The 15,717-nt window shown below is 40.3% G+C and overlaps 1 protein-coding gene across 1 annotated transcript; it reads right to left on the bottom strand.

The window, feature by feature from the left end:
- Positions 1–8: 8 nt before the first annotated feature.
- plp2b (proteolipid protein 2b) lies at positions 9–14,768 on the bottom strand. The gene is made up of 5 exons (XM_072449010.1): positions 14,649–14,768; positions 4,786–4,941; positions 3,422–3,520; positions 1,447–1,543; positions 9–1,343 (listed from the first exon to the last, which is right to left on the bottom strand). Exons 1-5 carry the CDS (start codon positions 14,745–14,747, stop codon positions 1,330–1,332), a joined length of 465 nt encoding a protein of 154 aa, XP_072305111.1. The 5' UTR covers positions 14,748–14,768; the 3' UTR covers positions 9–1,329.
- Positions 14,769–15,717: the final 949 nt, after the last annotated feature.

Here is a 15,717-nt window from a genome sequence, read left to right on the forward strand (position 1 = left end):
AACAATAGTTATTAATGGCTTTTATTTCCCAATGAACTCTCAGTTGAAAAAACATGTTACAAACTGCACATATTTGAAAAAGAGTTTAAAAAGTTACAATACGTATGAATGCAGTGGCTACTAGAGTTATTGTAGAAACGCCCTTCGTCTTCATCCTTCAAAGTTGAAAAAGGTACGGAAAGCAAACAAAAACGGCCGAACAATTGTGATGAATAAAGCATTTGCACCTCTAAAAACATCAAGCCTGAGTGAGAATCGTGTAAAAGAAGCGGTCAGGAACAACAGCAGAATACAAAGTTTGCTTAAAATGAAAAAGTAACGAAAAGTAAAGTCATGTTTTGAAAATGAACCAATAGTTTTGAAAAGTAAAAACAAAATCAGTCTCAAGGTAAAAGAGAAAATATTATGGTCAATTGTAGCATATTAGACAACTTGCAAACACAGTTAAAACGTTAAAAAGGATCTATCCTAGAGGTGGGTGATATTCTAGATTTTTGCATTCTCTCGATGGCAATATTCAGACTATTTTAACAGTGTGTCGGCTGTAAATGTCTTGGTTGAGGTTCAAGTCCAAAACAAACGTTAAAGGACTGGAAATTGAACCACAGTGCCACAGGGAACATGAAAATAAAGTGAATAATTTAACATTTAGCTTTTGACGTAGCTTTGATGAGCCACCACACCTTTAATAAGGCTTGGAACACCAATAGTAGGTCTATATAACACCAACATATTCGTCTTTTAAGCTATGATAGCAGATTTCTTACAATTTTGCAGTTATAGTACTACTTATGGTTATTTGGGCCAATCAATTTAGCAGGGAAGGCCAAAACAGGCCATAGTTTTGACACTTCTGTCTATTTCAATGTAATTTTTAACAGTTTTCTTGATCGACAAAATACCTGATACTGTAATTTTGCATATTTCCAAAAGAATAATTGCGAAACTACACATCATTCGATATATCTCCCACCTACAATCTATCCGTTAACTTCTAACTAAAGTCCATAGAACAGCTACAATTAAAAGTAAAAGCCATACTTTCTGTTAATACAATACTCATTTAAAAGTCAGAACAAAATGGTGTCAACGCTAAGCAAAGGTCAGTGGTACATGGAGTTTTGAGAGAAGAGATCACATATTACTCTGTACATATTTCAACACACAGGCCCATGTAATCACTGACAACATCCTCTCCTCACCCAAAATGATATATTTTAACCTGTTCGTTACACTGTCCATCTTTTTTTTTTTTGCTTGAAAATTCATGAAAACACATCCCTTTTTGTTCATCTCCTCTTATAACAACAGTATTTATCCAGGAGCTTTTTAAACTCCTTCGTCTGTGAAGTAAAGACAAAGCGTAAATGGACAAGAACAAACCATTCAATAGTAATAAATAAATAAATATATAAATCATGCACAGTGGTAGTAAGGTGTTCTCACCAGTAGGGGCCGCTGTGTGCTGCCTCGTGCTCTTGACTTGTAGGTAAATCGAGTAGGTGTCATATGCAAACACAAGGCCAGTAATCAGACCAAACACCTATTCAAAAAGAACAAAAACAAGTTAGGTCAAGAGCTTTGTACAGTTTGAGGAGGCCATTTAAATAAAGACTATCAACAAATATGACTTGAATACAGAATATCTGCTCAAAGAAATACTGATTATTTGACTTCTTTGAAAGTAAATCTGATGTTTTCGATGATATTCATAATTCAAGTAAACATTTGAGTGAGAGGAGTGAATTTACTGGCTTTATCACAAAATCTAACGCCATCAAAACAAGAAAAAAAAAGAGTTGAAATAAACATTTATGTCATACAAACTAAATAATAAACATAAAAAAGAAAAGAAAAACAATTTATTTTAGTTTAATGTAAATGTTATGCTAAAAAGTTGCGTACTGTGGGTTTACGGTATTTTTAATGATGCACTGTTCACTTTTAAACTATAGTACTGGTGTAATTCTGCGGTGTAAAACGGTTTCAAAATACCTTCAAATTTATCAGCATTTTCTGAATAAAAAAATGCCAAAATAGGGACCAGTATTAAATCTGGACTACATTAGACAACCCCATCAGTTACAAAACCATTGCCCATACAAGAGCATCAACTCAGGTACCATTTTTTATCCACTGGAAGAAAAGTAGTCACATAATCTTACTAAGATTTTCTTACATAATCTTACTAACTTCATAAGTAAATACATCAAAACCAGTGACTAAATGACACTAGGGCAAAGGGCAAAGAATGAGAAACTGAAGCAAGAACTATTTTTATGAACAAACGCATTGATCAGCAAAAAATATAAAAAATGATTCAGAGACCCAGCTAAAAAGTGAAGTAACTCATTTCATTATTTTTCTTGGTTTACAAACCAACTTTCATGACTTTCAGTAGCAACTTCCCGTAAAACTGCAGTGCGCAACATATCTTTCAACAAAAAGAAGTGTTGAACGTGGAAGGAAGCGTAAAAGATGATTCATGAAATGTTACTCCATTATGTTTACACAATTATGCAATAAATTATTTTATATCCCACATAAATACATGTTTTACAAGTTAATTTGTGAACTTTACAATAACTTTACACACATTTGCCTTTTAAAAACTTAATGTCGGTATCGGAAAATATCGGTTACGTGCCACAAGAGCAACACAAATAATGGTTATCGTTATTGGCTGAAAAAAATAATAAATTTCACACAATCCCTGCGTTTGACCCACGAAAACTCTTCCATCGCTTTTGCCTTCAGTAGTTTCTGTACTTTCACCATGTGGCCATACTTATTCTGGTCAAATGAGTATCTAGTTTCAATACTAGTTTTCAAATTGATTAGTATTGACGTACTGATTTTTTGACAAACCTAAATGTGTATCGTCAAGTCACTCAATCCACTATAAAGCTTAAGACTGTGCAATTCACTAAAAATATTGTGTACATGATAATATTTAAGATTTCCGTAAAAATATTGCTTATTTTCCTTCAGTTTGACAATTTCGGTGAAGTTTATAATGTTACTTCCTGGTTAGACTGGTTACCTAGCAGCCATAATGTAAACAAGGCCCAAAACGCATATAAATCACACAATAGTTATGATTTGAGAAATAACAATACCTGATAACACATTTATCTTCATTGATGGTTTAAATTAGTTTAAAATATCAGAAAATAGTGTCAGTTGTGTATAAATTATCCCTACATTTAATTTGATTGATGACACGGCTCTACTTTCAACTTCTTCTCAAACTGCCACTGGATTGATGCAAAACTATGAATAAATATTTAGCGTGAGGACAATATGGAGCAATCACTAGAAAATATATCAGCTGCCATTCGCACTTTAACACCGAGACTCCGAAAACGCGCCGTGAAAGTGACGTTTGGTTTGTACGGCGAGTGACCGACGTTGTACTGACCCCTCCGGCAATCAGGGCGCCGTCTCCTGCTCCTCGGATCACGCACACAAGAGACGTGATGATGAACAGCACAGCGCCGATCCCGGCCCGGAACAGGTCCTGCACGGAAGAGAAGTGGAACGGGTCAATAGCACAGTCGCCGCCGGGGCTCAAAGGGAAAAAGCCACGAATTCAACATCATCGGAATGAGCACTATTATAGTTTCGTTAGAGCTGGGTTTCGATTCAAATTTCAAGAATCGATTCGATTCCGATTTTTTACGTTTCAAAATCGTTTTTTTCCTATTTCTCAGATTCCATCCGATTCGCTCCGATTTCGATCTGATTTCCGATTCGATCCGATTTCGATTCGATCCGGGGGTTAATGTTATTAAAAATGAAAAATTTATTTGAACCGTTTCCTTCACTTCATGACTGTGTAGAGAAGCAACATATTAAAACTAGTATTATATCAATATTAAACAGCAAATCTTACAAGTATTGGTAGTTACTGATGGAAGACTGATGAAAAGGTTAAGGGTCAATCTACCTTCAAGAAAGAGAATCCAGGAGTCCTGAATTATCTTTCTTGAAGGTAGATTGAAGTTCACTGAGGGAAATGTAGAAAAGAATTTTAATTTTAAAAAAAAATCGATCTTTGGACGTACGAATTGATAATCGGCCATTAATATGTGAATCGATTAAAAATCGGAAAATCGATTATTTCAACCCAGCTCTAAGTTTCATCAGGTAAGAACATAGAAAGTACTGTATGACAAAGCCTGCCAACCTTGTAGTTTAAACTCTAAATTAACTACAAGGACTGCATGTATTTTAATCAGTTCTTCTCTGCTCTTGGATGTGTTTAATATTTGCTCAGTGAACTGCTTAAAATACTTATAATTAGGACAAATTCTCATGTGCAACAAACAAAGGCTACACTTGTAGCAATTAGGCCTGGTTAACTGGTTGACAATAGATGGGCAATATCTATTCATTTATTAAACTGAAATAAATAGAATAACAAAAAAACACTTTATTTGAAGAAAAACTGGAGATTTTTATCATCAACTTTCTGCACCGCTGTCCAAAGACCCACAAGTGTCTTAATGTGTTATCGAAAGATTCATTTTTCTGTTGAAACCAACGTTGAGGACAAGGTTTTAGACAGACATTCTCAACACAAAATAATACTACATTTGTTATTAAACCGTGTGGTCTTATTTGAATTTTAAAAGATCAAAAACATTCTAAAACCGTTCACGAATGGTCACATTTTGTCCTCTGATTTAATACGATTCTTTTTTACATATTTTTTTCTTTTAGAATTAATACAACCCTTTTCTCATTTACAATTAGTTTAAACAATACACAAAAATAATGTACACTCCACATCCAGTTGACCAGCTGGAACTGTTTGTCCAGCCCGAACATGAAGATGACGAAGAAGACTATGGCAAAGATCATCTCACAGATGGCGACGGTGGAGTAGCCGGCGTAGAGCGACGCAGCATAGCAGATGATGATGATGAAGCAGAGCACCTACACGAGAAAAACAAAAGAAATCAAGAGTTAGGGAAGAATAGGGCTGGTGTTATGACAAAAATAAAGACTAGAATAAAGATTTTGATCAATTCCAATTTTGATTTTTTTCTATTTTGGTTTTCAATATTCATTTTATGAAACAACACAGTCCTTCATCTAAACATTAAACATAAAGAGTAAAATTTCTTCCTCCAAAGTCTGAACTCTGCTCCAAACCAGAGACTTTCACTGACTGAAGATCGTCGGTAGATCTTACAATGTAAAAGACCAAGCTGATCATTGACAATTGGCCTCCTGCTGGTGCCAAAGTCAGGACTAAACATGGACCGGCCTCCTGCTGGTGCTAGAGTCAGGACTAAACATGGACCAGCCTCCTGCTGGTGCCAGAGTCAGGACTAAACATGGACCGGCCTCCTGCTGGTGCCAGAGTCAGGACTAAACATGGACCGGCCTCCTGCTGGTGCCAGAGTCAGGACTAAACATGGACCGGCCTCCTGCTGGTGCCAGTCAGGACTAAACATGGACCGGCCTCCTGCTGGTGCCAGAGTCAGGACTAAACATGGAGCGGCCTCCTGCTGGTGCCAGAGTCAGGACTAAACATGGAGCGGCCTCCTGCTGGTGCCAGAGTCAGGACTAAACATGGACCGGCCTCCTGCTGGTGCCAGAGTCAGGACTAAACATGGACCGGCCTCCTGCTGGTGCTAGAGTAAGGACTAAACATGGACCGGCCTCCTGCTGGTGCCAGAGTCAGGACTAAACATAGACCGGCCTCCTGCTGGTGCTAGTCAGGACTAAACATGGACCGGCCTCCTGCTGGTGCCAGAGTCAGGACTAAACATGGACCGGCCTCCTGCTGATGCCAGAGTCAGGACTAAACATGGACCGGCCTCCTGCTGGTGCCAGAGTCAGGACTAAACATGGACCGGCCTCCTGCTGGTGCTAGAGTAAGGACTAAACATGGACCGGCCTCCTGCTGGTGCCAGAGTCAGGACTAAACATAGACCGGCCTCCTGCTGGTGCTAGTCAGGACTAAACATGGACCGGCCTCCTGCTGGTGCCAGAGTCAGGACTAAACATGGACCGGCCTCCTGCTGGTGCCAGAGTCAGGACTAAACATGGACCGGCCTCCTGCTGGTGCCAGAGTCAGGACTAAACATGGACCGGCCTCCTGCTGGTGCCAGAGTCAGGACTAAACATGGACCGGCCTCCTGCTGGTGCTAGAGTAAGGACTAAACATGGACCGGCCTCCTGCTGGTGCCAGAGTCAGGACTAAACATGGACCGGCCTCCTGCTGGTGCCAGAGTCAGGACTAAACATGGACCGGCCTCCTGCTGGTGCCAGAGTCAGGACTAAACATGGACCGGCCTCCTGCTGGTGCCAGAGTCAGGACTAAACATGGACCGACCTCCTGCTGGTGCCAGAGTCAGGACTAAACATGGACCGGCCTCCTGCTGGTGCCAGAGTCAGGACTAAACATGGACCGGCCTCCTGCTGGTGCCAGAGTCAGGACTAAACATGGACCGGCCTCCTGCTGGTGGAATCTGGAACAGTCTCCCTGAAGATGTGAGACGGGTTCTACTCTGACAATGTTCAAATAAAGGCTAAAAACAGTTTGTTTTAGCTGTGCATTTGACTGAAAGGATTTTATCTGCACTAGTTTAGCAATTATATAATGATTATTTATGTTTTCATCCGTTTTGTGATTTGAATGCACCTTTTCATTAAATCAAAGTCAAGCACTTTGAATTACAAACTCTACAAACAAACATGCTTTTCCTTTTCCTGAACTACAGAAGTTACCAAATCACTGGGGGAAATCACCAAAACGACAGGAAACCGCCACCAACAACGCTGTAGTTTGTGTTGTTCAAACCAAACAATGTGGAAGTCCTAAAATACCACAAGACGGAGACCCAAAAGCAGCACGAGGCCTTGAAATTCCTCCCCTCTGTGCTACTTTAAATGAAAAAGGGGTTTGTGTGTTGGCTTCATGTCGCCTCAGCGGCAACTAAACAAATTGACAGTAAATTGTCCAGTCAACAAGCGCCATTGTTCCCCAGCCAACAATTTACAACTGTTGAAGAGAATGAGAAAAACAGAGCCCATTTTCATTAGAACTCTTTAACAGTAAATCTATAACTCCAACGTTTTATGTCATGGTGTGATTTAATGAAATGTCTCGTTTCTTTATTGGTTTTGTGACTAACGTGTCAAAATACTAATTGAACAGTGACAAAAACACTGCATTGTTGCGTTCGTACAAACACATACTTGAGGTTCCCACTCACAGAAACGCTACATTTTCACTCGTACCATGCGTTATCTCCATGACCGCTTTTTTCCGTACGAGGAAAAAAAAATAAAAAACTGCACGCGCATTCTCCTCAGTCCACAGAGACGCACGCTGCCAGTGCGGAGAGAAGAGAAAGCAGCCCACGCTTTCAGAAATACTATGATTTTTCAATACTTTCATTGTTGCTGGCGTCAAAACCACGTGGGCAGATGAATTCAGTCAACGAGGCCACGGCGACGGAGGAGTGGAAACCTCAAACGGTGAAATAAAACATGAAACACACAGGAGGGAGTGGGTTAACCGCAGTGAGCTTGTGTTTGACCCGAGAGGGAATGCACGCTGTTGGTCCAAAAATCATCTATTAAAAGAATTAAAACAAACAAGGCCTGGATCGAGTCTAAACTAGGACTGAATCCGGACTGAAGCGCTAACGTTCAAACCACGGCTAATCCAGGACTGGGGAGGTCGAGATTATCCGGGTAAATAGTTAATTATTCAGAAAATATACGATTTTAGGAGCAAATTATGTAATTTCAATTTAACCTACTGAATATAAAGTGTGTTTTATTGGCTTTTCATGTCACATTTATCGCCATTTTATTTATTTGAGAGCACATTATCTACAGAAGTGTGTGTACGGCCCGCGCTAATTTAATCCATCGTCTAACTCACAGCTTGAGTTATGTTTTACTGAACAGTCAGAAATACATCCATGATCTGAGCAGGCGGCGGCGGCGGAGGAGCAGTCTCCATGGTAACGCAGGGGCCACGGAGAGAGGTTGTAAATTCTTCTGACGCTTTGTAGGACTGGATTTATCATTCTGTGAGTTGTTATTAGCCCTTGATGGGCTCATTTAACCTGTGATTTACGACTTTGAGATTTTGTCAGTTTTTTTGATGTACATTGCACTTTAAGAATTAGGGCGGCACAGTGGCACGACAGTTAGCACTTCAGCCCCACAGCAAGAAGGTCCTGGTTCGACTCCCAGTCTCTGTGTGGTGAGTGGACCAGCTCAACAGTTCAGGACTTAAAGAGGGAATCTCACTCTAAATGTGTCAATTTTGTTTTGTCAAACCAGTTTAGGGCCAGTGTCAAATCACCACAGTCCATATGATACTCCCATGATGCAACAGCCTCCAGTGAGGACCTAGAATACATCCAAGGGTTGGAAGTATTAGGCAAGTTACAGTTACAAAGCCTTAGTTTTTCTGTTAATATTCTGTAATTCTGCATCCATTCTGAGCTGATAAATGTGACAACATTGTAAACGTCTGTTTAATGTGCTGTAGTTAATAAAGTCATTAAAATGACCATTATTATACACGTATGGTTACACACTATTCTACGCAGATCTTTGTATGAGGTTCATCATGTTTATTCCCATTTAAATCCTGATTCAGTCCTGGTTTAAGAACGTTTTAATCTGAATTTACATTTGGTTTGGGCAGGTTCAGGCTTGTTTAGTTCATCTTAAATCCTTGTTTGAACTGGGCATGAATCTAGTTTATAAAAGTGGAATGAGACGTTAATCTCACCAGAACAAGACAATATTTAAACATAAATACATATCAATTTTGTTTTTAATTGTTCTATTCATTGCACTTTTAATATCACAACATATATATTATGCATTTTCACTCAAAGCATTGATTCCAGTTGGATTGGATGACGAGCATCGCACTCTGGCAGAATGTGGTAAACTAGACACAACTTTTCACCATCATGTTTTGCCTTTCACCTACAGCCCTGGGACTTTATCAGCCTCGTCTGATGATGTGTGCCAAACCACTTCTGCGCTTCTCCATTGTTGTCATTATATTCAGAGCTCGGTCAGGTCACACTCCAGAGCGCTCAGTGTTTCAGATTAGGTTTGTGTCACGCGTTGAACTCGACCACACGAGTTCTGGGGCTGTTTCCCGGCATTTTAACCCAGACGTCCACGGCCGCTCCTCGCTCTGTAAAAGCATGTGTGGGTTGGACTTTGGAACAAACAAATTGGAGTCACATAAAAGTCTGTTGTGTTAATGTTCAGCTGGAAATGTACGGTATGTTTACAAATGTTTAATAAGACAAAAACAAAATGTGATATTGCCCAGGCCCAGACATAACCAAGGAGCTTTGATCATGAAGGGAGAAAGTTAAGTTAAAGATTGCTGGCAAATTAAAATATAAAAAAAGATCTTATTCCACGATCATGTGGTGAGATTTGGTCCATTAGTCCTGACATTCATTCAAGATTATTTCAAGAATTAATGCACTTACTGCACTGGCAGATTATTCAAATTATTTCAAGGAGAGAAAGTGCATTTTTCTAGTTTTAAGGTGTTGTAACTTTGCAGTAAACAACGTACTAGATTATAGGGGTGGGCTAAATTTCTTTGCATTATCTTTAAAACCTTAATTCAGACGTGATTGAACCATATAATTAACCACAGAAGTGCAGACATATCACTTTATAGCCTTGTTTAGGACATTACACTAGTGGTTCTGAAACTTTTTACACCAAGTACCACCCCAGGCTTCTGAGTACCACCAGGTCTAAACCAGGACTGAACCAGGATTATTCTAGAGCCAAACTACAGCTAGAAGAGATCTAAAATTGGACTACACAACCGCTTAACTATTTTAAAACAAGGACAAACTCAAAAGGAGGACAAACATGTGGATACAAACACTGACTGCACTACACCTTTCTGTTCAGTTAGTTTATTTTGCTGTCATTTTCAACAGCTTTAAAGACTCAAAACAACAACTGCTATGTTACCTACGTTCTGACTACACAAGATTACGACAACTTCAGACACTCCTTTTGCCTCGTACGGCCAGTGGTCAGCCTCTTCCACATCTGTGGCGGCGGCGGGCCCCTCCTCGCTCCTCACTCTTACATAAACGCCGCGGACACATCAGTGCTTCATGTGTTCGTGAGGCTGGCACAGGCTCGCCTCTGTAGCGCCGTGCTCCGGGGGCCGAGACCCGCGCCACAAAAGGAGCTCTATGCTGGCCTCACATGCTGAAAACTCACACAGAGAAATGCCCGAGACAAGAAATGCTTTAATGAAATGACAACTTTATTTGAGACTCAGCAAAGGATCTGTGCCGCTCTGTCAAGTCGGTCCACAAAGCTATAAAGGGCTCTTCTTTTAAAAATGACTACAGGGAAATTGTTGCGAATGTTTGACTATATATAGGCAGCCGCAGCAACTTGAGCAGCTCCGAGCTGGTCTGGGGAATATAGGGACACAGCAAATAGCAACGGTTACTAAGGGAAATCCCATGTATGTCAGTGGTTTTCAGGGCTCATTTTGGCTGATGTAGCACAAAGCTAAAGTGGAAATTTCTCCTCATAAATGTTGCCCACGCTTTGCAGGCTTTCTCCACGATACTGTGCTGCGTTCCAGTCATCCTCGGAGGTCGGACCTCGGACCTCGGGGAGATGTTTTCTCTGAGTGTCTGCGTTCGAGCGTCAAGTCAGGGAAAACTATGAGAACTATAAAATGAAACAAAATGTGGCTCCTATTAAGTTCCTTTATCAACCCGGACAGTGTTATCACATTTGTAAGTTATAAATCAGCATTTGAATATGAATTTTTGCTTTTGTCGTCTCCGTTTAGACGTTAGCATTAGCAACATTAGCACAACACTGTATTTCTAACTGCAGAGGCTCAACGGCCGCACAGAAGCAGCTTCACAGACAGCAACAGGAGTACTATCAATATTTTAACTGTCGGATGTAAAACTTTAGATAAGTGGACGTGGTATGGTCGTTGCCATGGCAGCTGTGCTCATTTGTAATCATTCTGAAACCAGTGTTACGCATTTGTGAGTTTTGGTCGCGTGGGTTTCCTGCAGGACTTTTCATTCACTCAAAAGATGTCATGTTTTGTTTTTTATTTCTGATCACCATGGCAACGGCCCTAATTTCTTATCGTTCTGAAACCTGTGAATAGTTCGGGTTTTAGTCTCAGTTTAGTCAAAACGGATGTGTTTGTGCAAGTGGAATTTTTTTTTTTTATTATTTAATAATTTGAATGAATTGTGATTTTGACACAATATTTGAACTTGTATTTTAGAAACAACATTGGATGTACATGGTTTGTAAGTTCTATTCTAAATACAAATCTATAGGAGAATTTTTGAGAACTTTCAATTTTAAACCACAAATGAATGAAAAACACATAGCATTGGGAAGGTATAGGCATGGGACTATATTGAAACTGATTATGTTTGTTGACGACAATCGCAATAAGGGATGATTATTCAGGTCACAATATAATTGCAAGAACCACCAAATAATAATTGTGACCATTTTAAAACCAAAATTAAGTATTTTTAGTTCCTTTTATTGTCAAAAACATCTGGCTGTTTTTGACGCATTTCCTCTATTTTTCATGCATATTTTATAAAGCCGGTCACAAACTTGAGGAACAGTAACATGTCAGACCCTGGAAATGAAAGAAAATGTACGATTTAGCTGTTTAGTCACAGTCTAGATAATCATGAATAATCAAAACATTAAAATATGATATTGTGACATCCCTAATCCCAGTATTACTGTCAATCATTGTCCCATCTCTAGGACATACCATAATGTGAATGGAACTAAATAAATGATTTGTAGGGTTTTTTCTTTGGCGTCGGTAAACTCTAAATGTTTCTCGACACTTAAATCTATAAGAGGGGAACATAATTGTTGAGCTGTATGATTCCCGAACACATGTGCAAAGTCGTCAGAGCTGCTGTAAAAGAGCAGAGTGCATTAGTCATCCGGCCAAGCTCATTACAGAGCAAACAAATGGGTGTGTGTGTCCTGACAACTGCTCTCATACATCTTCAAGACCAGTCACGCTCCTGTACCACATGTCAGAAGTTAAATAATATCTGTTAACTCTGGATTTGTTAAGACATGACAAAATTATACTGGGTAGAGTTTTAGCCAAAGCCGTTTTGGGTTCGTTTCATGTAAGAATGTGTTATTATCATGTCATTTATGCCCCGCGACTCGGAAGTAACATTGTGGATCTGATTAAAAGCCCTAAATGTGGCGGTAATGACGGTCACTTTCCTGTTATGCTTCCACAACCCCAGACCTGTTTGAATGTTTTTCATTCCGTTTATTTTATTTATCGTCTCCATGGAGATTAGGGCTGCACGATATTGGAAATGCAATGCCGTTGTTTATTTAAGTGCTGCAAAACCGATATTTTTGCATTATTTGAAGTTACTTTTTGACACACATTTCATTCAAAACTAAGGCTTGTCTAATGTCTGTGTTGTTATCTGTCTTTTGCTGTTATTGTTCTTGTTGTCTTCATTATTGTTCCTGTTTTGCATTTGGAAATGTTTTTTTTTTTATTAAAATCTGGGGCTGGGAATCACAGGGTCCCACACGATTCAATGCGATACACGGCTCACGATACGATAATATCACGATTTTGCAATACAAGCGATATATTGCTCAAGATATTCTACGATATATCACTATTTTAGACCTGCACAAACTCACTATGAAATACACCCATTTTTAAAATGAAAGCAGTCAAAATGTCAAATTGTTTGCAATTTAAAAAAAAAACCTTATCAAGTTTTATATGGTGGCAATTTCAAGTCAACGCGTATAATATCTCCATGAAGACAGGAACAAGTGGCATACCATCCACCGAAAAAGTGACCTAGTGCGGCTTTACACTTAATTTAACCAGGAAAATAGCCCTGAGGAGGAAGATAAACAGAGACACAGACTCTGAAAACCAAGTTAATGAGGAAGTTCCTGTTGTATTTTCACTGTTGCTTCTTTTTTTAAACTTTCACTAACCCAGAATTCATTTTTTTATGTGTTGCACGTGGTTATCTTAGGGTTGATTGTCAAACTAAGTGGCTATAGTGAGCGCTTTGCCTTTTTCCCCCCCTAAGGATTTCACGAGTCTCTTAAAGGCATCCGGGCATTCTTTGTTTTGGGATAAACTTCTCACACGGCCTTGACATTTTGTTTCTACATCACTGTGGGTGGAAAAGCAACTACAAGGTGACGGCACAGACCATTTGAGCGGTTTTAATTTTGGGGCATTTTATTGCAGCGCTAACTATGCAAATGGCACCGCTCAAACATCTTCAATGTGGCTTGGCCGAAAATAAATACAGTTTACAGAAAATAAATACAGTTTTGAGTATGTTTTTGGTGCGTTCAATAGTAACTCTATGCAAATATGTAGCGAACAGTGGCATTTACAGTAAATCCACCGTTTATGACAGGATTACAAACTGTCACCCATGTGTATCTGGGTGGTTTGAAAATACCTCACCACAGGAAGCAGTTGCACCTTTGTCAGGAAGTGGAAGATTTTAAAACACACATGAGTGATTTTAAGATTAAACTGTAACTCAATCCATGTGGCCCTGCTTTACAGTAGTGTGAATCATCTCCTGAATCCTGTTATAGCTCTATGCCTGATGCTGACATGGACTGTAACCAGGTCTAAACCAGAACTGAACAAGGGGTTTAACTTTTAGAAAAGTAAAGAAAAGCAAATTATTGAGTTAATGAGGACTAAATTAGAAAATAAAGCCATACAAATTACAAATTTTAGCCAGGTCCTAATCAGGTCTAAACCAGGACTAAACTTGTATAAACCAAGATTGTCTGAAGACTACACCAGGCTCATTCCAGGACTAAGCCATTCCTGAAATTAAACTTAACTAAACCAGGAATATTAAGTCAGGTAAAAACCTCAAACTAAACAAGATTTAAATCTGAACGGAACAAGGACTTAATGAGGTCTAAATAAAATATAAACCCATAAGAAAGATCATTAACCAGGACAAACGAGAACAAAACAAAACCAGGACTAAACGTTCAAACTTGCACATTTGCCACATCAAAACTGGGACCAAAGCAGGACTAAACTAATGCCTAGATCAGGAGGACAAGAACTAGAACAGGACCAAACCAAGTCTACATCAGGACTAAAACAGGCTCAATTCAGGACCAAATAATGACGTGAAGTGTGAACGCACCAGCCAAACCCAACTAAACCAAGCTTTAAAAACCAAGACTAAAGCAGGATTATGTCAGCCCCAAACCAGGACTAAACCATATCTACGCCAGAATCAAACCCTGACTTAAACCCCACGTAGATGCCTCATTATCAACCCGTTTGACCTCTTGTTGCCTGGGACACTTTTAGCTCTTTGGTGCCAATCGAGGAGAAGTTGAAGCCACAGACGACAGGTGGAAGCCCTTAACCCACAGACCGCATGCCAATCATTCCCTCTGCGCAGTGATTTACAATCGAGAGTATTCCAAGTACCATCACTTTCTTGTACACGTACGCACACACAGAGGATAGTACAATGCATCAAAAATAACGAGGAATGTGCGGCTTTCTCACGCATGAACGCTCCTCTCAAACTTACTATTTCCACTGCGAGGATGAGGCCTTTCTGCGTCTTCACGTAGGCTTTCAACTTCTCCACGAAGTTGGCGCCGCCGGAGCCGGTCGTCGTATCGGCCATAATAACAACGCAGACTGTGGACGTGACACTTTGGAGCGCTGAAGCTGGTTTATGCCCGTGCGGCGTGGAGCGTGGAGCGGAGGAGAACGCGCTTTCATTCACAAACTTCGCCCTGAAGTTTGGTGCCAGGCGCGGGGCTCGGTGGTGGTGTTGGTGGCGGTGGAGGTTTCCTTTCCTGCTCAATCCGTGTGTAAATTGTGCAAAAAAAATATGTCAAAAACTAGTCCTCGTGGCCGTGGGAGTCCCCTGTGCCGTGTCTGCGCGCGAGTGTGGGACGCGTCACGGAGGCGCTGCTGCTGCTGCTGCTCACGGGGCGTTGGCTTTCACTTTTCTCTGGGGGAGTCGTGGTTGTTACGTCGGGACCACTGTGCGCCGTGTTGCATCCAGGGCCCCGCTCGTAAATCGCAGAACTCGTTGAAGCCGTGGGTAACCCGTAGCAACGCGCAACAGGAAAAAATAGCTCCAGGGCGCAAACATGTAGTGGTCGTGGCCCGTGTTTTGTTGATGTGCGGGTTATGAACGTTTGACTTGAATACGTTCATGGTCTGGTCACGTATAAGCTAGTTGTAAGAATTATGCAACTGTGTTTTAACGTGGCCGCTTTCTTTCTTTTCCAGAAGGGAGTGTCTACAGAGCCGCGAAACTGCCATGTTATTTTTTGCCGCGGCTCCTGAAACTGCTGGGCTATTTGACCGCGCCGGGTTAGGGTTAGGTCTTGGGGTTAGGGTTAAGGTTAGCCATGAGGCTATATGGCTGTGCCGCGGCTCCCGAAACTGCTGGGCTATTTGACCGCGCCGCGGCTCTGCAGCCACGGCCTTCCAGAAACGTGTTTGGGTGTTGCATAGATTTTGAAATAACAAAACAAAACAAAAATGAAATAAAATAAAATAAAAAATAATAATACAAAAAAATAACTGATACATTAAAATAAAGTAAAGTACAATAAAATAAAATATGAGAAAGAAAATTA

Source organism: Eucyclogobius newberryi, unplaced genomic scaffold (genome assembly GCF_026437365.1).
Source record: "Eucyclogobius newberryi isolate DKJ021-1_F unplaced genomic scaffold, fEucNew1.0.hap1 SCAF_17, whole genome shotgun sequence".
NCBI lineage: Eukaryota > Metazoa > Chordata > Actinopteri > Gobiiformes > Gobiidae > Eucyclogobius > Eucyclogobius newberryi.

Bases quoted from the DNA above. Each gene is read 5' to 3' on its own strand.
- plp2b (XM_072449010.1), bottom strand. From the start codon at position 14,747: ATGGCCGATACGACGACCGGCTCCGGCGGCGCCAACTTCGTGGAGAAG. The intron at 4,942-14,648 runs GTAAGTTTGAGA...TTTCTCGTGTAG, and splicing joins TCATCCTCGCAGTGGAAATA to GTGCTCTGCTTCATCATCAT. The intron at 3,521-4,785 runs GTACATTATTTT...TCTTCCGTGCAG, and splicing joins TGGTCAACTGGATGTGGAGT to GACCTGTTCCGGGCCGGGAT.